The following is a 21,779-nucleotide window of genomic DNA, read 5'->3' on the forward strand; positions in this document are numbered from 1 at the left end:
GATTTGAATGGTAGATGTGAAAGCAATTTGAATTCCACCTTTATTTTAACAGATCCAGAGAGAAGCTCTCAAGATGCAAACCAGCACCAGAATTTGCCTGAAATCCGAGCTGGTGTCAATGCAAGTTAAAACAAATCGATCCAAACACCTCCTTTCTTTTCCACCATAAAAATATGTTTCCCAAACTGCTCCAGCGATTGACCACAACTTTTCTGTTCTCTTTGATCTCAGTCTCATCCAATAAAATAAAAGAAAACACACAAACTTCAACAATATGATAATTTTCTCTTTTTTCAAATTCAACAGTTCTATGCATGGATAATACAGGTGTGGCTCTGTTTTTTTATTTATTTTTGTACTGGTTTTTCGTTAAAAAGGGTATAAAGGCAGTCTCAAGAAAAAAGAGAGACAGTCCGAAGCCTGACTGACCACCCTACTGGACATCTATCTAGGCTTTGTTCTTTCTTGTATTATATTACTGCATTTGAAACACTCTGAGACTTTATTACACCCCCACCACACACACACACACACACACACACACACACACACACACACACACACACACACACACACACACACACACACACACGGTATCCCCGATGGTAAGTGCAGCTCACAAGTTTCATTGCCCTTTCTGGTATATGGGCAACCTGCCCAGTTCCTCGTCGTCTCCTCCCCGTTGTCTTACTCCACTTACTTCTGGATTATACCGTCTGCATGGGGTCCTGAACTACACTTCACGGGAGCCTGGACCGGCTCCCATTACACACACACTCTACGCACTGTATGCTTTTTTCTTATTAAACTTTATTTAGAGTTTATTAGTTTTAATAAGTATATGGAGTAAAAATCGGTGCAGCTTAACCTGTTTCAATTAATTTTAACATACAGTAATTTCATGGGTCAGCACCTTGATAACACGCGGCTTGTGTTCTATTCATTAAAACCATTTGTTACCATGTCTCTTATGAGCTATTTTATTTACAGGAAAACACACTGACTGACAACCCAGTGTGCAGCACAGACAATTATTTGAATACCTCACAGAATGTCCTCATTCTTAAATCACTGGTTTTGTTTTACAAAAGGGACTTCTGTAGCACTTCTGCCCCGACACCAATGCCTTGAAAATTCCAGAAACAATACAACACACAACATGCAAAATAAGAGGATGACCACAAAGGAGATGGGGCCACATAGGGACAACTGTTGTCATTATGACATGCCTCATTTCCATATCTCGCTCTGTGTGCAAAAGGCTCCCTGTAAACTCTAATGTCCTCAAGGGACAATGATTTGACTATCATGTTACAATAAGAGCTACCTTCTCTCTCTCTTGCACTGGAGAGAAAGGCACTCTGTAAACTGTACCTCTCCGCAGAAGAGACGGACTGCACGCTGAGGACTGGATTCTGGGGTGGTCTTCTCAAAGGACCCAATCAGCTTTGCACAGATTCTGGAGGTGCATCTGTCTGTACTGCTTGTTGTACCAGATACTCTGCCAGTTTCTCTCTACTGGCATTGCCTGTCTGTCATTGTTTGGTTCTGCCAGCAGCAAGGACTTGTATCTATTAGTATCTTTTTAACTTGTATCATTCCTTCAAACCCTCTTTTTCTCCTTTCATTTTTTTTCTCCTACCTCCTGTGCCTTCCTGATTTGTGCTTCTCAGCCCCATTCCCCCTCTGTGCTGGTCTGCGCAGTGCAGGAGAATGGAGGTCATGTTGAGGATGCTGTTCCTGCCCTCTGTCCTCTGGACCAGCCCCACTGCGGACCCTCTTCACTGGTTGAAGAATATTTCCACAGACCTGTTCAGATCGCCGGGGGACATTATCCTCGGGGGACTGTTTCCCATCCACGAACTGACCAGCAACCTGAGTGAGAGGAGCCAGCCTGACGATGTGTACTGTGACAGGTAAAAAGTCTCTGAGCTGCTGTCAATGTCTGTCCTTAATATCTTTATATTCAAGCGGTCAGCCCTGTCCCATCTCCAACCTCAACCCCAACCTGAACCCTAAAACCTGTCTTTCTTCTTTAACCAGTTAGGATTCTACTGCTAACAGCTACACTAATGCCACAACACACACTGAAAACACTTATCACTGATTCTAATTTGCCATCGCTATGAATTATAGGTGTCTCAGCTGTTGTACTTGCCATGTGTGTGTTGCAACCGTGCAGTGTGCCCTACAGTAATCGCTCTGACTCTGTGATAGGGGTCCGTGTGTGTTCCAACAGTTCTTGCTACTGCTCTTCCCAGGTTAAACACATACGGTCTGAGCCGGGCGCTGGTGATGAAGTTTGCCGTGGATGAGATCAACAACACTCCTGACCTGCTCCCAGGCACCAGGCTAGGGTTTGAGGTGTATGACTCGTGCAAGCAGGCGTCGGTCATCATGCGGCCAACCATGCTGTTCCTCAGTGAAAAGCACTCCAGGGGGATCCGCGTGCTGTGCAACTACACCGGCTACAGCACACGCGTGCTGGCCGTCATCGGGCCCTCGACCTCCGAAATGGTCTCCATTACCGGCAAACTCTTCAGCTTCTTCCTGATGCCGCAGGTAACCGTGGCAACAGGGCACCACGGAAACGTCCCAGAGAAACCCAGAAACCAGTTACATCATCACGGGGACAAGTAAAGGTTTATTCCACGCTGAAAAGAGCAGAAAAGAAACACAACGTTTCGGCTATAGAGGCTTCCTCGGGTGTGAGAAAGAGAGGAAAGTCAGCAGCTGATAAAGCAGGGGAGAACCTAGGCCAGGAGTTACTGACGCAGCTCCCTACTGGAACTAAATCATCACAGGCTTTCACCTCACACTCCCCAGCGCCACAGAGTCACAGCGAATGAGAGTGTAGTTGTGATGGATGTTGTGTGTACACTTGATTCCCAGATCAGTTACGGAGCCACGAGTGAGAAATTCAGCGACAAGATGCTCTTCCCCTCGTTCCTGCGCACCGTGCCCAGCGACAAGCTGCAGGCCGAGGCCATGGTGCACCTGGTGCTGGAGTTCGGCTGGAACTGGATAGCGGTGGTGGGCAGCGAGGACGAATACGGCAAACAGGGCGTTCTGCAGTTCTCCATGCTGGCCGCCCAGCAGGCCATCTGCATCGCCTATGAGGCCCTGATTCCCATCTACAGTGACCCCCGGGAGGCTGTGGACGACATCCTGAATCGCATCAACCAGACCAAAGCAGGCGTGGTGGTGCTCTTTACTCTGACCGTAGCAACCAAGGCACTGTTTTCTCAGGTGAGAGACACACCCAGCGCTGTGCAAGAACAGCCCAGATTGAAAGAAAACAGGTCTGGCTTATAGCCAGGGTTTCGCTTTACATCAGCGGCAGCTCTTCCATTGCAAGTCTTTTTTTCCTGCTAATCCTTAGTTATTTCAGTAACTGTCAGCAGCGGAGTCTGTTACCCAGTTCTGCTGAGACTTCACATAGCTCTGCCAAGGCCCTGTGCTAGGACTTACGAAATATCAAAAGAAAATAAGGATCAACTGCCAAGCATTTTCTTTCTTTCTTGGCAAAGATAAAAGGAAGACTTAAGGGTTAAAAAAGTCGAAGTGACACTTGGTCATAGGGACTTCTGTTAAAAGCTTTTTCCACACCACATTGCTTCTGTGTAAAAATAATACCCTGGTATTATCTGTCCACGTTTATTAGCGTATGGCCCTTCGTAATCCTGGTCTTCTGGAAAAAGGCTGCTACAGTTAAAATGGGATGTTCCCACAGGTGATCCAAAAGAAGATGAAAGCTGTGTGGATTGGCAGCACTGCGTGGGCTCTAAGCGAAGACATAACCACCCTACCTGGCATCCAAACAGTGGGCACGTTGTTGGTCTTCAGCAACAAGAACACCCAGCTGAGTCACTTCGAGATCTACGCCCAGCAGCTCTTCACCCTTCTGGAGCAGGAAAGGCTGCAGGAGAATTCCCTGGATCCCCCGACCTCCCCCAGTGCGACAGAGACCGAATTCCCCCTCCCAGAGCCCTGTCCGGACTGCTGGAACCTCTCCCAGGCCAACATGACCATGATCAGGGAGCCCCAGCTGCAGCGCACCGCCTTCAGTGTGTACTCCTCTGTCTACAGCGTGGCCCACGCCCTGCACCAGCTGCTCGGCTGCAGCGCCACGCTCTGCCGCAGGAAGGATGCAGAGTTCTTTTCCTGGCAGGTACATGATCAAGAAGCCTGTTCCGAAACAGCACATTCTGCAGAGCCCTTATACGTATGATCTCATACTGCCCATACCTACAGATCGAAAAGATCTGCCTGAATCACACTAACAGATCAATAGAGAAGATTTAAAATGCTGATGATCATTGTGTTATTAAAGGTAAGAATGGGTCTTTTTCAAGAATGAGTCATTAACGAGATGTCAAATTTGGTGGAGTTCTGTGCTGGAAATCTGCATCCTGCTAAACATTTTACCAGTTCACAGGGGCACATGGAAGCCATTAGTTGTCATTGACAAAATTACTGGAATTACTTGGAAGTACGGCCTGAATTTGGAAACAATGACTAGTTGAAAGAGGAAAACAGTGGTATATTCTAGTATCTCCAACCAATTAGCACGCCACATGCAGCAAATCATTTCCCTAGCTAATATTAAGAGCTATGATTGTTGCCTGTCCTAATGTTCTGTGTAACACCGTTGCTTTATTCAGGTTTTATTTTTATGCAGCTGTGGCATAAAACTTACATTCCTAACAAAAAAAAAACCTTACTCAATAAGTGAGTGAATTGTAAGACTAGTCACACTTGATCAAGCCCTACAGAAGACAGAAGACAGTATGAGTTGTGAATCTCTAGGTTACCGTGGCAAAAGGAGAATTCCTGAGCTGTGCTGTCGAAGTCTACCATTGCCAAATAAACCTGTAAGCACACACAGTCCTCCAGGGGTAACCAGAGCTTCACAGACATGTGAAAACTGTGCTAATAAATAAAGAAGCTGAAAGCTGACCTTTTTAGACAACTCTTTTGTGAAAACCACTCAGTATGGAGCCATGAAAGACAGTGACCCCACAAATGGGACTACGGGAGACTGAACACACTTCACATTTTTAGCGACTGCATATAATGTCCTTCTATGCATGCAAGCTGTGGACATGCGTGAAGCTCACCTTGAGCCAATCCTTCTGGTTTATGGTCCATGACACCCAGTTCTGTCCCATTTTCCATGCTTACCAGACTTCATTGCTGGGTCAAAGATTTTCATACTGCAGGTGTTTCAACCGGCCACGTGTCCTGGAAATATCTGTACGTACTCTCTCTCTCCTCACAGGTGCTGGAGGTGCTGAAGAACGTGTCCTTCACCATCAACAACACAAAGGTCACGTTTGATGTCAATGGGAACCCCAGTATTGGGTATGAGGTCTTGACGTGGCGCTGGGATAGAGATGTGTTGCGCTTCCAGAACATCGGCACCTATGAGGGCAAGCTGGTGTTGAACAGGAGCCTGATCCACTGGCACACAGAAAATTCACAGGTAGCATCCAGAACAAGTCACTCCCAGTGAGATATAACAAATGCATGCTTGACGACAAATACTAAATCCAGGGGCTTTTCATTTCATCCTGTTGAGCTTATTGTGGATTTGTAAAAGAGACAAAACAACAAAGGCTTTGTTTAAGCGAAACGATTTTGTCAGTCATGCTGTGGATTTTTTCACCCCTGCATTGCTGTTGTGCATTTGTATCGACGAGCTGCAAAACAGCTCTGACCACGTATTGCTACTCCCCAGATGAGATGAGAGAGCGTGTTTTTCAAGCACTATTACGAACGAGTTGTTATGAACCCCGAGCGGGTCTCTAAGAGAGTCCGATGGCTAACGAGTCCGAGAAGAGCGAGGCAGCAGAGTGGTCAGTAGTTCCAGGCGAGGTCAAATGCGGGTGGAGAAAACAACAAGGCACACAAATCCAAAAGGGGCGAGATGAAAAGGAGTAGCCGAGAGGTCCAAGGTTAGAAGGGTCTTCGTGTCGGTGGTCAGAGGTTTGAGGACGATGCAAGCTCAGGAGGTGGATAGATTCCTAATGGAGGGTTTAAAAAGTGAAGGAAGAGGAGATTGAATAATGAGGATCAATTGACACCGGCTGGCCTGTAACAAGCACAGCTTACCAGTCTGGGGAATGAGGACCACTGTGGATCCCCAGGGCAATACTAGAGGGTTTATTCAGAAAACATTTCATGTGCATAAAAACCTCCACTGAATGAAGCCACAACAATCCTGGCCAAAGGTCTCTAAGGAGATCCTGTAAGGGTGCAGCTGGGGAGGTGGGAGAGGAGCACAGAGTTGAAGGCAGCCAATATTTAAGAAGTACGAGATTATAATTTGACCCTTTTCCAAACTTCTGTTTAACAACTCCCGAGAGTGCCAACCATCAGATCATCTTGAGCACGTTCTCTTATCAGTTACCCCTATGGATATTTTATATTTGTTGAAGATCTTAATCTGTGTATTATTTCCTTTACCATTGTTGTTATTCAGCTATTGATGTTTGCTTCCTCAGAAATTGAGTTACCTTTAATAATGGCCTTCTATTACCACTCATTGTCACTTGAGTGCATTACTATCAAAAATATATGAATTACAACTAGTGGAACTACAGTAGCTGTTGCAGTAACACTGGGTAACATAACTTTATCCCTGTCATTTCCATTTCTATGTTGAAGTAACTGCTATCAGAGATTAATTTTAATGCGATTGATTACTCCGACATTGTGACTACAGATGCCTTGGTGGCAGCCAGTGTGACCCCTGCCCTTTCCCTTCTCGTCCCTGGGGCTTGTCTGCAGGTCCCCAACTCCACCTGCTCCCCAAACTGCACAGCCGGACAGGTACGCAGGGTGAAGGGCTTCCACTCCTGCTGCTTCGACTGCATCGACTGCAAGGAGGGCACCTTCCAGAACAACACCGGTATGTCCAGTGGTTTACATGGATTGTTTTGAAAGATAATACAGTAGGTAGACACTATCCCCCTCTCTTGGCCTCCCAGTAATCTGTTACTGTGCAGAAGTCAACACGGCCTCCTTAAAACGCATAATAAACACTTCCTGAAGGAGAACAACAAAACATATCTTTACAAATCTGTAAATAAAGGGGTGAGGATCATACTGAGTTAGATCCTCTTAATGAAGGTAACAGTCATACTGAGTTAAGATTAACCTCACCCCCTAAATCCACCATGATAACATAAAGGAGCTTTTGCAACACTCTAGAAATCACAAGAAAGTAATTTGTTACTTATCATAACAATGTAAGAAAGGTTGCAAAAGAGAGGGGGCCATTTGGTTCTTCCAGTTTGGGTAACTTAGTAGCTAATTGATCATTGCTAAACCAATGATCTCATCCAGCTGTGTCTAGAAAATAGCCGAGGTATCTGCAAGCATACCTGCTGTATCTGCTGTATTACCTACTGTATGCTGCACCAGAATGGCGGATGAGTGTCCCCCAACATGGATTCTGCACTACAGTGGTGGATGAATAGGGTCGCCACCTATATGTAAAGTGTTTTGTCTTCCTTTGGAATGAAAACCAATATGTCATTGCAAGGAATTATATAGCTAGCTCACTCCTTTTACTCTTGTGTTCTCTAAACCCCATCTCCATTTCCTCTTTCCATCACGCCCTTGCCCTTCCACTCCTCTCTGTCCATCTCGTTCTGCTGGCAGAGGACTTCCAGTGCACGGACTGCCCTGACCGCCAGTGGTCTACCCTGAGGAGCACCAGGTGCACAGACCCCACCTATCACTACCTGAAATGGAATCAGTACGAGTCCCTAGGGCTGATACTGGGAGCGGTGCTCGTCCTGGCGGGCCAGGCGGCAGTGGGCGTGCTGTTCCTGCGACACCGGGGGACCCCCCTGGTGCAGGCTTCGGGGGGACCTCTCTGCGGGGTGGCCCTGCTCAGCTTGACAGGAGGCTGCGCCAGCCTGTCCCTGTTCCTGGGCAAGCCGGGTGATGCAGTGTGCCGCCTGCAGCAGCCCTTCAATGCTTTCTTCCCTGCTGTGGCTCTTTCTATCATCCTAGCCATCTCACTACAGGTAAGGCACAGACACCCACAAACACTGCGGGGCTAACCTGGCCTGAGCATCTTAAACCTAACTCTGTGAACACCTGGAGTCAACCCCTTTCTTTCCAGGATGTGCCAAGGTGGTTGACATCCTTATTTAACAAAGCAAAATAAAGCACAATGGAAGGATTCACTTTATACATTACTGGGCAATCAGAGTAGCCAATGTTGACATGCAAGCACAATACTGTATAATAAATAGCCATCTAATATCATATGTGGTGTCATGTAATCAAATAAAATGAGGATATGATATAGTCCAGTTAGTGTCCTGCATCATCGTCGATGCTGTTATTAAGCTGCAAGCCACCCTCATTGTACCACCCCCTCCCTTCTCCCCCTGTAGGTGATCTATGTGACAGAGTTTCCGGGGGTGACCCCTTCTCGGCTGGACTCTTTGCGTGGGCCGGGCAGTTGGATGGTGGTCCTGACGCTGTGCAGTGTGCAGGCAGGGCTGTGCGGCTGGTTTGTGCAGGAGGGGAGGCCTCTGAGCGAGTACGTGTCCAGGATGAGGATAACTTTCGTGGAGACCTTCCTGCGCTGCGAAGTGGAGCCCATGGTGGGCTTCGGCCTGATGTACGGCTTCAACGGCCTGCTAGCTCTCATCTCCTTCATGTGCACCTTCATGGCCCAGAAGCCCGCCAAGCAGTACAACCTGGCCCGGGACATCACTTTCTCAACCCTGGCCTACTGTGTGGTGTGGGTGGTCTTCATCCCTATCTACACTGGCCTGGGGGAGATGAACAAATCTCTGGCGCAGATGGCCGCAATCCTGCTCAGTAATCTGGGTCTGGTGGCGGCTTATTTTTTCCCAAAATGCCACTTGCTGCTGACTCACCCTGAACTCAATACCGTGGACTACTTCCGCACCTACCTTGAAGGTGCCCCCCCACCCCAGGATGGCCAGGAGCAGTAGATCTCCTCACACCACTTGCACTGGTCCTTTCTGCTGTCACTCCTGGGTAAACAGCACTGACATTGCATATCATTGTCCTGCCCTAACAGTTTGCCCGAAGAACTGTTCATTTATATTTCTTTCTTAAAAGATATTCTTCTCATGTATAAAATATAAACAATTATATTTATTTGTAGTTTTATACAGTTTGTAGTCTGCTGTTATTCTGTGATTAATGCTTCACTTCAGGGCATTCACAATCTCAGTTTATCCTGGTTTGTAATGAATAAACCTCTTTCTTCATTCTTATTACATTCACAGCACTATTAGCTGTTTTTCTGGCTCCATAACATTGTTTATCATATGCATATTTTATTATTTCATTGTCGGATGTTTGAGTTTTGTTAAATAGATTTTGCTGATGCAGCCGGAGAGGTCTCAAAAACTCAAAACTGATATTCAATGTACCCAGAAACATAAGAGATTTAAGTTTTAAACGTGAACTGTATGGCAAGTGTAGGAACGTGAAAAAACTTAACTTTCAACAGATCACTGACAAATGGCCCACGAGTAAAAACAATTTAACACGAAACATCTCAGATCTAAGATTTATTTTTTTCGCACTCTCAACGACTTGAAAGTAATGCTAGAACTATTTTTGAAAGCGAGAAATTTTGCAGCAACTGCCAGCATACTGCATATCGTACAGGAGGTCTCTCGTTCATTCACAGTTATATACTATTATGGAATAAAGGATAAACGAATAAAGAAATGTGTATCAGTCTTTCGCTTCACTGCGTCAAATGTCCTTTACGTAAAAACACGTTTAACGCGTGTGTAAACTCTTCCCCAAATTGTAACACAGCGGCCATAACTGGCCGACCGCCAGCTACAGACTGGCTCAGCATCTCTTCCTGGAGACGGTTGCTAACAACTTGGAAGTGCAGGCAAGAGGAACAGGACGACAGCACCGCTGTAAATTAGATAGTGGTCCCGATAAAAATCATAATAAAAAAGCAACGGCACTCCACGGGAAGCAATATAACTTTCATTTACCACAGACAGGTAATAAATACATTACTGGTTTTCTTTCCGTTGTTGATTGCATTAAATTGCACGGGAACACCGACGGCCTCACTGAATCTATAAATGCAGGCTTTTTGTAATGCTGCAAATTATTTATGCTGTCGTAAATTGACAAATGAGCAGTTCGGCTTCAGATATTAAATATGGAGATTGATATTCACTGCACTGCAATGAGAATTTTAAAGTTAAACTTCCGCATGGAAAATACAGTACCTGACTCGTCATAGTATCACCTTGCATCTAAATATACAGTTTGAAAATTAATTGCAATTATAATGAACAAGCCTATATTTCTAAGTAAATGTTATCTTGTAGTGATATATACAGGCGACTTGTGTTGTGTATTAGCATTGCATTTGTCATCTCTGAAGTATTGTTTTGTTCCTTATCTGTATTGTGAACATTAAACTGATTCCAGATACTGGTTTGTTTAGAGTAGTCAGTTCTTAATAATAGACCGTGAAAGCCATTGATAAAACTGATTGCTTTTAAACAAACAAGGCTGTATTGATACATCAATCAAAAAGATCCCAATTGAGCACCGATAGGAATACTTAAAAACAAACATGGTATACTTTCCAATATATGTTCAGCTCAGCAAAGAACCTTATCATTAGCCCATATTGTTTATTGGCTCATGTCTGCAGGTTTAATAGTTCTGGTGCTCAACTTGAAGTACAAATCGATTATGAAATGGTATGATAAATTCAGCTATTTTATACTGACGTTCTTAGCATGACTGAAATTTTCGGGTGTTAAAGATGACACGCACCATGCATGTCCACCTTTGTCCATATGTACTACTGCAATACCAAGAGAAACCAAGAGGTTTGCACAGAGACGGTAACTTGAAGAACATGTTATTGTTGTTATGAGGTGTTTTTCTAAGAATGAAATCGGACAATAAAAAAGTTATCACGAGAGACCGAGAACGTAAAAAACGTTTCGTAATAAACAAGGTTCCTCTTTCTACCCTTTGGTTACAAAAATTTGAACTCACTGCACCCTGGCTAAAGTTTGGGGCACATTGCTCTCTATCGTTTGACTCCGGTACTACAGCTGATATTTTATTTATGTGACTTTAACAGTACATGCTTCAAAGTTTAAAGATCACTATAGAGCAACTAGAAAATAAGAATATATCATAAGTTATGTATATACAGCAGCCAGCAGCCATGTCACCCTGCAACTCACAACTGGCAACCCACTGAAGGTAAGCAGGTGTGAGCCTGGTCAGTACCTGGATAGGAGACCTCCTGGGAAAAACTAAGGTTGCTGCTGGAAGAGGTGTTAGTGGGGCCAGCAGGGGGCGCTCACCCTGCGGTCTGTGTGGGTCCAAATGTCCAGTATAATGATGTGTACACTATACTGTAAAAAAGCGCCGTCCTTCGGATGAGATGTAAAACCGAGGTCTTGATCGAGGTCTCTGGTCATTAAAAATCCCAGGGCATTTCTCGAAAAGAGTAGGGGTGTAACCCCAACGTCCTGGCCAAATTTCCCATTGGCCCTTACCAATCATGGCCTCCTAATAATCCCCTTCTATGAATTGGCTTTATTACTCTGTTCTCCTCCCCACTGAGAGCTGGTGTGAGTTGAGCGTTCTGGCGCACTATGGCTGCCGTTGCATCATCCAGGTGGGGCTGCACACTGGTGGTGGTGGAGGGGATCCCCATTACCTGTAAAGCGCTTTGAGTGGAGTGTCCAGAAAAGTGCCATGTAAGTGTAAGGAATTATTACTATTATATACATGGTCATGTAATTCAATTTGATTGTGAGACATTACATGAATATATTGTATATAGTAGCTGATTTCCTTAAGAAAACAGGGATGTGTCTGGAGAAAGTATTATGTAGTAAACTGATATCACATTGTGAACTGCGATGTGATCTTTCTTTGATCTTTTCTCTGCTCCTCTGTCCTTTTCAAACGGTGCTCTCTTCATCCCTCCACCCTCCCTCTGCCACTGCCTCTCTGTCTCCCTCTACAGGAAGAAGAGGAGAAGACCATGCCTCGGGGACGATCAGCTGCCAGTATACACTCAGACAGCAGTGAGATGGACATCGATGGGATTGGTATGAGTTGTGCCTGCAGTGCTTCTTGGTTTGACAAAATTGCTTATAGTTTAAGGGCCTACATGACTGCAATATACACCATGACATTAAACTGTACATGGCACACAACATTTTTCATTTTGTACTAAAATACAATGATTGCATGGTGGAAAACACTCTTGCCTCACAGCTCTGGGTCCTAAAATTAAAACCAAATATTTTAGTTAGACCAGCGCCCTAAAAATGCACTATATTTGGAAAGGCTGAATGTGAGCCTCTTTCATGATATGGTATTGGGAATTCTTGGAAAAGCAACTTTAAAGCAAAACCATCCCGCAAAACATTTCTTCTGCTTTCTGTGGTAGAAGTGCCTGAAACATGAACCGTAACGTGCTGTGGGTGAGAAGGCCGAGCAGGTGGGTCAGTGTGCTTGTGGATGTGTTGCAGCAGAGACAGAGCTGGCCAAACTGCAGAGACAGTTCCGCATCATGGAGGGAGACCGGCAGGCTTACGGCATCGAGTCCCAGGACTTAATCCGAAGGCAGCTGTAAGTGCCTCAGGGCTTGTCCCCTTCACACACTCCCACTGCACAACCTTACGCTCAGCCCCATGTTCTATTAGTCTGTTCTATTCTATAGTGTTTTATTACCAGGTCATTTTGCACTTTTGTTTTTTGGAAAGACCTCCATAAAACAATCAGTATTCAAGTTGAGAAGTTAATCATGCAGACCGCTCTGTTCAATACTTATATCAATAAGACTGAAATCTTTACGGCCGATTTAATCTCTGTTTTCACTGCAGTAACAAAAAAGTAGGCTTTATGGCATGGTGTTCTTGAATTTTCTTTTCCTACTTGTTTCACCTCCTGCAAACCCTGCGTTTAGACCTTGTGCTTTGCAGTCCTATTTATTTATTATTTCTGTGCTAACCAACTGTGGGTAAGCTCCTCAACATAGAATAAAAAGGTTTGTAACAGAAAAGTAATTTAGTGTTGCACAGGTGAATATGCACTGTGCTCAAAAGGCTCCAGAACAGCGTCTAATGCTACTTTCTTTCCCTGATAAACTTCTTTGCACTATTCCTATGCATTCCACACTCTTAGCAGCTTTGAATATACATTGAAAAAAAAAAACAGGTATAAATCATACATGTTCAACTAACACAATAAATAGCGTACAGTCATATCATGACAATATGGTGTGCTGCTCTGGGCACTCAGGGCAGAAATGGAGAAGCTGCAGCAGGAGCACGAGGAGCTCCAGAGAAGCCTGCAGGTGTCCGAGAGCCGTGTGAACCGCCAGCGAGACGAGGAGATCACACAGGGCCTGCGCAAGAAGCTGGGGAAGCACGACGAGCTGGAGGAGCAGCTGGCCAGAGAGAAACACACACTCGCGCAGCTGGATCAAGAGGTACCCCCACAATAATGGCGCTGCACAGACGTGTCACTCAGGACACCACTGAACAGCAGACTGTGGGTCCTGAGTGCTTTCGTCCCGCAAGATTTACACTTTAAATCATCAGTTACACAAGGGCTGGGAAAAGGGTAAAACACACCCATTGAAGTAAATAAGAATTAGCACAATAAGTCATTGAATAGGTGGGGTGGAATGAAGTCAGAAGGCATTACAGACTTGAGGACTGGAGCTATAAACCCTTACCATACAACACATGAAAGGAATCAAAGAACAGAAGGCCTCACAGAGTTCAGGACTGCACATTAAAGGCATATTACAACACCAACAGTACAGTCACGTGGTACTGGTACGTGTTATTTGCATACTGAAAGAGAACAGTACTGCACTGGCGAATGGCAGTCAATAGTACAACACTGATGCATCACGATATCAGACCAGAGCAGCAGAGTAGATTTTGGGCAAACTCACCATTGTACTTGTCCTACGTTTCCACGGGTGACAGATCCTCCAGCTGGAGCGCAAGCTGGGAAGTCAGAGAAGAGGAGGGCCCAGTGCGACCCAGGCCCAGAGACCTCAGCCCCTGCACACCCTGAAAGCCTGCCGAACCCTGGAAAACAAACTGGACCGGGTGAGCGACTTGAAGGCCCATTCCAGCCACCTCCAGCACTCGGGGCAGCTGGTTTCTTTAAGCAGTGGTATATATGCCAAGTAGCCATTCCTCTCACAATTCAGGGTCCCAAGACAATGCCAAATCGTGCCCTGAAAGAACGAGTAGCTGGAGAATTCTGACAGGTCTGCCTGATGTTGCGACAGTACTTCTTGAGTTTTTCAGATACCAACATGGATTTTCCTGCACTGCTGAGTGAAGGTTACATTGCATTTGCTGCAGTCTGGGTCAAAGTTTAATTTTCCTTTAAATAACAGTTTGAACAGCTAAAAGCTATGAAACAGGCTGCATGACTATTCCTGCAGGCTCTTACCCGGTTTAACGAGCAGCTGACCAAGAACGGCCATTTGCGAGAGGAGCTGGACACACTGCGAGTGGAGAAAGCCAGATTCCAGCAGCTGTACCGCAGACTGGACAAGGTACAGCAATACCCTGGCTACCCTCTACTGAATCTGGAACAATTGGGAAAAACAACAACAAGGATTAGAATGTCAAATGACTTTCCTTTAGATCATATATCCCTTTTTGAAGAATACCCAATGCCCACCCCCCATTTTATTTGAACTAAAAACAGGCTTAGCATAGTAACTTATTTTCTCAAGTTTTTCAACTCGTTGTCAGCCCTAATGGAATGTGGTTTTAAGGACTGAGTCAGTAGAAAATATTTACATTGAAACAGACAATTCTCCTGCTATGAAATGAATTCATTTTATTTTTTTAAATGCTGATCATCTACTGCTTTGATTTGAAGGTGGCAGAATTAAACAGTTACAAATTTACAAATTCCAGCACTAGACTGTTAAAAAGCTATTTTGTGAGTTGTAATCTTTTATGCAAAGTGTTGTATGTGAAGGTTGCATGTATATAAAAAGGAAATGCTGAGAGGTAGGGATGAGTTAGGTGCCGGTGTTAACGCAGGTCTCACTGCTGCTGTGCTGTCTCTTTCAGGAGCTCAATGAGATCCGCAAGGAGATCGGGGCTATGATTGACACCTCCACTGCAGCTTATGATGCCAGGTAAAAAATACCATTTACAATACTGATCTCGTACTGCACCCAGAGGGCAGAATACTGCTTTATATTCTAGAGTTGCTCTGCAATTAATTGATACGTGTCCTAGTATATACAGAATGAAAGCTAACCCTATGAATCCATTAATGTAGAAGAAATTCAGTGTTGACCACACACTGGATGTGCAGGGTGTTGGATCAGGATGAATACTGTACGCTGAACCTCTGGCTATGTGCAGGTGAAGGTGCAAAGGGTGTCGGGCTGAGCAGTACGAACTGACAGTGAACCTGTTTGTCAGGGTGGAGGCCCAGTCCAAGATGGTGCTCTTGAAGGAGAAGGCAGTGAAGGATCTGGCCCAGTACACCGCCGAGATGAAGGAGCTGGAGAGAGTCATCGCACACGAGCGCCGGCTTAAGGAGTTCATGAACACCAAGAGCCACGAGAGGAACGGCCAAGAGGAGGGCCAGGACCCCAGCCGCAGGCAGGGTCAGACACGCCTGCACATCCCGTCTTAGTCACTGAAAGGGGAGGGTGCTGCACACAGAGAAACACTGTGAATGGTACTGAAACACTGACAACAGCACACAGATACACAAACCCACGGCACAGCCAGCTCAGGCTTGTAAACAGGACACCAGACATGCCAGAATGGGAGAGGTACTGTCCATGCACAGCAGCATGCTGGTGCTGGGATGGTACACAGAATTAATCGAGGAGGGGGAATCTCTGTGTCCACAGCGGAAGAGAAAGAGCGCAGGAAGGCTGATTCAGGACAGGACACTGCAGAATCCCTGGAGGAAGCTTTCCACAAGATCTACAATGTAACCGGAGAGAAGGACCTGGAAGTACTGGTGAAGAGATTCATCGAGGGTGAGTGTATACACGTCACGACTGGAGAGGGTTTTTGGACTTTCTCCGAGGCAAAATCCAGATAAACGGACAAATGCTGCTCCTCGCACTTGTTTGAAATTTGTCAGGTAAATAAAAGCTCGTGCCAGTTTTCTTAATAATGCTTTTTATGATTTTTAACCATCTGTACCATCTGTCTGTACGTGTAGTTGAAGATCGGAACTTCGCTCTCTTCAATTATGTAAACGAACAGAACAATGAAGCAGAGATGCTGCAGGACCAAATCAAACAGGTGAGCTGCAGGAAAGCTCCTTCCCTTTACCAAGCCCACCCTGGACTAGGCAACAGAAAAAAGAACAATTAAAACCTTTGCATAGTGTGTGTAGATTGTCAGCATCCTCAGTTTGTTTTTCCTTCAAGCCCTCCTTCATAACTGGAGCTTGAATCAAATCTTTGAGAGCAAGATAGAGTCTAGGCCAATCTGTCCCAGGATTCATTGCAGTAACGTCCTCCTCCACCTGATTCAGTACCACTTATGTAGCATCTCTTGGGGGTCATGGGGGGTTGGGGGGTTCAGACTTCCTAGGCTTCCTGGCCAGACTGTCACTTCTCTTCAGACAGGAACACCATAGAGCTGAACTCAAAATCCAAAATCATTCTGGGACTTTTGCAATCTTCCTATAACTATGTTTTTTTTACTAAATGTCAGTCTTATCCACTCTTCTGCTTATTGTTTCAAGTATGGATCTAGTCTCTTGTGTGATGTTGAATCTTAATGCTTTGTATGCAGCATTAGTGCATGTAAGGCTCACTCTCAAATAAGCAGCCCATCCTTAAATGTCATTATTTTATCAATAATCTATTGCCTTCACATCATAACCAGCATATGTCTGTTACTATTGATATTTACTTAAATAAATAATTTAACCTGTACTCAGATGCGTTAGGACAATTTTTATATGATCAATATGCACTAGACTCTGATTTTGCTTTAGTTTAACAATGCCATTCACATAAATGTGCAGTAGCGCACTGTGGCTGGGTTTGCCCTATGTGTGAGGGATGTGCTGTCTGTCAGATCCAGCAGGAAATGGCGCAGTTCCGTTCCTTGGGTCTGCGTTTGGAGCAGGAGCACAAAGCACTTCTGCAGGACATTGAGCAGCAACAACAAAATGCAGAAGGGCAAGCACAGGGCTATGAACTCCGAGCCACAGAAGTCAGCAAGATCCTGGACCAGCTCAAGACAGGTAGCAATGGCTGTTCAGTCACAGTGCTCTCTATAAAGGAACTGAGATAATTCAGAGTGGTTAAAAAGATAAAATCACTTTAAACTCTACCGAGAACCAGGCGTATTAGACTGGATACTATGAGACAGGGACCAACTGATATTACAATATTAGGAAGATATTAGAAGGGAATGGGTCAGGACTTGTATTGAATGGATGTTTCTTTCAGAAACTGTTAAGCTTCTGTGTTATCATATGATGTTTCAGTATGTAAAAGTACCTTAAGTGTCTCACTGTACTTTTGCTGTGCTGTAGGAATTGGTGCTGTATTCAGTAAAATCGACTGTGATCGCTCAGTGATTGAGGACATGCTGGGATCCTCTGCTGGGATCAGAGACACCAACATCATGACATACCTGGGACTAGTGGAGCAGAAAGCCAATGAGTTGCTGACTGTCCAGTCATACCTCAGTTCTAAGGTAACCAGGCCCCAAGCACTCCATTGAAGGTTTCACCATCTGTGGCTATCACGATCCTGAATCTAGCAGGCTTTCCATATTGTCTTAAACTATAAACAGCTCTTCATCCCCTCATCTGCAAGAAGTGTTAAACTAAACAAAGTTAGATTAGAAACCTTCTGGATTTGGATTCCACACCCCACAGTACAGATTGGGCAATCCTTGCTATAAGTTGTACATAGAAAAGTGGCGCAAAACGCTAACATACACACAAGCACAGATACACTGACAGTGAAATTCCTCACTAATTACAAGTTCCTGTTGACATCTCATAAGCAAACCCACACAGATAGATCAAACACACACACAGAATTGAATACAAACACAGGTACAACACGAACAAGCATCCAAAAAATTACAGACTGACATCGACCAGACTTGTACACACATATTGCAGGGAGTGAAATATGCAGATCACCTTTACTCTTCGTCTGCAAACGTACTGTATATGCTGTATAAGCTGTTTCATTACTGCCTCCTCTTCTACAGGACTACGAAAAAGATTATGACCCCAAAGAAGTTGCTCGTGTCCTGTTAGGTCAGAGCCCAGAACTTCCCATCCAGAACCTGTCCATCCAGCCACCCTCCACTGGGTATGTACCTATCCCCATCTAATCCATTCAGGCTCAGAAACACTGGACAGTGTCAGAATGAATGTGACTTGTGTGAATATATCCTGTCTGTTTTCACGAGGATCTTTCACCGCAGTGTGTAATGTGTCCAAGGCTCTGATCCTGTCTATAAAGAAAGTCTGAAGCTGTTGTTACTGTATATGTGGATATGTGCATACCTCAGCAATGTATGCAAAACTGCTCTTGATTGCATGTAATGCTATTTCTCTGTGCGAGCCAGGGAGGACTATGACACAGAAGAGTCACTACTCACAGATGAGGAGGAACGACCACTGACCCGGGCAGAGCTGCGCCAGAGAATAATGAAAGGGGTGAGTGAGATTACTCTCAACAGCACGCTGCCTATAGTTCAACACCAGCACACTCAGCACTGTCTCACCCAAGTTAGCCAGTGAGATGTGTTGTGATTTTTACCACATTAGCTCTGTGAGATGTACCCTGTTATACCGCGGTCAGTGAGCTGTGCTGTGTTTTGCCCCAGGTACTCCAGAAGGAGAAAGCCAGTCGCCCTGAAGGAGGAAAGGAGGTCAAAGCCTCCAAAATAAATGTGGCCTCCACCACAAAGAGGCGCTCTCAAGAGGCCTAAAGCTGAAGTGGGAAGCAGCATGTCTTTCAGCATCTCTTCACGCATTAGATCCACACATGTTGTGATCTACTATGCTATGATGCCTCATGACCAGCCCAGACTGTTACACCCCTTACACACAGGGAAACTCTTCTGTCTCCAGTGCTTGGATTCATATGCCAATCCTGATTCTCAGAAAAACCTTAATGTACGAACAACCTGTCTTCTATCATAATCTCCACCAAGGCTCCCAAACATGCTTCCAAAAATACCAATACCTTTTCTTCGTCTCAAAATTGTGATAGCAATGACAAACATTACAGCACAACCATCAAACCTGTAGGTCAGAACTGGTGGGTGTGAAATTGGTCAATTTTTAGCCCTAAACAGATCACAGCCTTTAAACAAGCATGGTCATTGTCAGAATTCAGAGGTCAGGCAGTGTGGCACAGCTCTGAACTTCTGCCGGCAGTGTTAAAGGAGTAACTCGCATGGTGATTGGAACAGCCCCTTGTTTACCTAGGGATGGAGTAATTCCTCATTCTCCCTGACCAATTTCACCACCACTAAATTAAATTAAATACACATTAAAAGACATTTAGTAATACGTCAAGCAAAAAAATAAATAAATTTGTTGTGACCGACGCTTGCTGTCTAGATGTTACAGCAGTAGAGGGCAGCAGAGCTTCAGCTGTGCCTTCAGTCCGGATAGACCTGCAGCCTATCTGATCTCACGGACAGAATAAAGGCAAAGACATCCTGGACCAAATCATAAAATAGAGTCAAGCACAGAAATATTTTTAAAATGCTTTATATTATTTAGAATTTGAGCTATGAAAAAGGAGCAATTAGTTACAAATCAATGTCAAGAAAACACAATGGTTGTGGTACTGTACTCTGCCAAAAGAACTCAATAACCTTTATCACCATGCCTGCATCCATCTGTACAGCCTCCATCACTACACATGAAATTTGTCATTTAATTTTTTTAATTAACAGCATTAAATTTGAAAGATTCCACATATTTTATATACAGTGCGTACAGTAAAAACAGAGGACTGGAATGTCACATAAAAGTTGAGCTATATGAGTATGTAATTACTGTGCGCTTGTTGTAACATGTAGTCAGTGCCTAATCAGGTTCAAGTATTCTGTATTCTGCCTTAAGACTGTTACACTTCTGTTATCTATGTAAAAACATGTGACAGATATTAAAAATTAAAACACAAACATTGCCCGTCTTGTTTTTAAAATTCAAAGTATCTTTTAATTTCATAAATCTTTCTTGGTCCTATGAAGTGAAACTTACTGAAATAATATTATATATTATTATATTATACTTGAGGAGAAACAACAAAATCTAGAAGAGCTCAATGATTTTTTAAAAAGTTCATTAAAATAGTTCTGTGATTGTACAATGAATGACATCATTGATCCCATTCAACCATGCAATAGTTTGATTTTTTTTAAATCCCTTACAAACACCCATGCTAAATATATAGAACATATGGATGTTTTTTTTTCTCTGTGAAAAAATAAAACATTTCTGCATTGTATTGAAGTTGTAACAAAAGTGTGGCTTGGACTTGAAAATATTGTGACATGAAGTTCTTTCTAAACATTTCTGACACCTCCTTTCCTCCAGCCTCTAGCAGTGATGAAAACAATATGCTATCATCCCTCTGCTCTTGTTCAAGGAAGTTACCTGAGGATCAATAGTAGTGTGTTCCATAAGCTAATGCCCGTTTCCATAAAGTAATATCTTTTTCTCTTAGTGTTCAAAACACAATGGGAGAAAAAGTCGTCACTGTGAGTGAATTTAAAAAATAGAGTGCAGCTAAACACCGGCTGGGATGAATGCAGAATGCTTGTCAGCAGACTTCAAGTTAAGTAGGTATACAGTATGTGGATGCAAATGTCTCAGTCTTCCTCGAAATATTAGAATGGGAATATGCATTATATTAAACACTGGAAACACTTTTTTATTATTGAAGTATGAATTTAAATTACTACTAATTAGGGATATGAGTACATTAATTAAAGCCTACATGTTTTAATATTATATATTGTTGTGAGTATACCTCTATAATTACATGCAAGCAATTAGTCCTGTCAGTATTTTTAAATGTTAAATGAATAGTTTAGATGGTGGGAGGACAGCGGGAGTTTAAATAACTGAATAATAAGAAGTGTTTTTACTTCCTCTCTGGCCTACAGCTGTAGGAGGATATAGGCCAGTTCATGTGCTACAGTTATTTTCGGTTTGTTTGCTTGTAAATAGTTATGTTTCCATTATAATCAGCTTTATGAGGTCCAGAGGAGTAACCCCTGTGTTGGTAACTGCTCACTTTGGGATATAAAAGATGGATTTAGAACTCCAGTTGTCTTGAAGGACTGTCTTCTAGCAGGCAGATGGGCATGAGGCATCATACCTCTACAGACAGCTCCCTAGGGTGTCCCTACAGCCCTTGTACTGCCAGCTCTTCCTCTGCGGCTCACAGTACTTTGGGACAGTCCAGGGCTGTTCTCCTAGTCCTGGTCCGATCCACAGAAGACGACTCGGCCCTCCCTGCGTGCACGCTCTGCCTCGAACACCAGTCTGTGACTGGCCAGGGTCTCCTCTGGGCCGGTCAGGATCAGGGAAGGGTCCCCACTCTGCACACAAACACAGACAGGACACACTGCGGACTACAGAGCTAGTGCTACTGCGTATGCACTTGACTGCATTGACATTGTACTGACTATATTTCACCACACCAGCATTAAGCTTTACTTTATAACTCTCTTTGGCATTGT

General features: G+C 44.2%; 3 protein-coding genes across 10 annotated transcripts in view; 2 read left to right on the plus strand and 1 right to left on the minus strand.

Moving 5' to 3' along the window:
- LOC148642042 (uncharacterized) overlaps positions 1-21,779 on the minus strand; it is an 86,480-nt gene that overhangs the window by 41,013 nt on the left and 23,688 nt on the right. For 6 of the 7 annotated variants that reach the window (XM_088617297.1, XM_088617299.1, XM_088617298.1 and 3 more), the window contains one exon: positions 19,779-21,638. In XM_088617297.1, coding sequence (XP_088473423.1) covers positions 21,513-21,638 — 126 coding nt within the window. In that variant the 3' untranslated portion in view covers positions 19,779-21,512. Of the gene's footprint in view, positions 1-13,984; positions 14,124-14,496; positions 14,636-19,778; positions 21,639-21,779 lie in introns of those variants that run through there. The other variant, XR_015929634.1, reaches the window with a different exon arrangement.
- On the plus strand, positions 1,714-9,735 carry tas1r3 (taste receptor, type 1, member 3). Its single transcript, XM_088617286.1, has 8 exons — positions 1,714-1,916; positions 2,262-2,562; positions 2,893-3,249; positions 3,734-4,171; positions 5,282-5,485; positions 6,793-6,913; positions 7,669-8,039; positions 8,415-9,735. The coding sequence occupies exons 1-8, from the start codon at positions 1,714-1,716 to the stop codon at positions 8,982-8,984; spliced, it is 2,565 nt and encodes an 854-aa protein (XP_088473412.1). The 3' UTR covers positions 8,985-9,735.
- odad1 (outer dynein arm docking complex subunit 1) lies at positions 9,855-20,213 on the plus strand. 2 transcript variants are annotated; one of them, XM_088617295.1, is made up of 15 exons: positions 9,855-10,028; positions 12,038-12,122; positions 12,552-12,648; positions 13,321-13,510; positions 14,019-14,144; positions 14,489-14,602; positions 15,132-15,199; positions 15,492-15,679; positions 15,932-16,063; positions 16,252-16,334; positions 17,121-17,289; positions 17,584-17,747; positions 18,276-18,379; positions 18,639-18,729; positions 18,900-20,213. In XM_088617295.1, the coding sequence occupies exons 2-15, from the start codon at positions 12,056-12,058 to the stop codon at positions 19,002-19,004; spliced, it is 1,698 nt and encodes a 565-aa protein (XP_088473421.1). In that variant the 5' UTR covers positions 9,855-10,028; positions 12,038-12,055; the 3' UTR covers positions 19,005-20,213. The 2 variants fall into 2 exon arrangements, with proteins under 2 accessions (XP_088473421.1, XP_088473420.1); XM_088617294.1 differs by having other exon boundaries at positions 9,858-10,028; positions 12,549-12,648.

The sequence above is a fragment of the Lepisosteus platostomus genome, chromosome 23 (genome assembly GCF_059453375.1).
Source record: "Lepisosteus platostomus isolate fLepPlt1 chromosome 23, fLepPlt1.hap1, whole genome shotgun sequence".
Classification (NCBI taxonomy): Eukaryota; Metazoa; Chordata; class Actinopteri; order Semionotiformes; family Lepisosteidae; genus Lepisosteus; species Lepisosteus platostomus.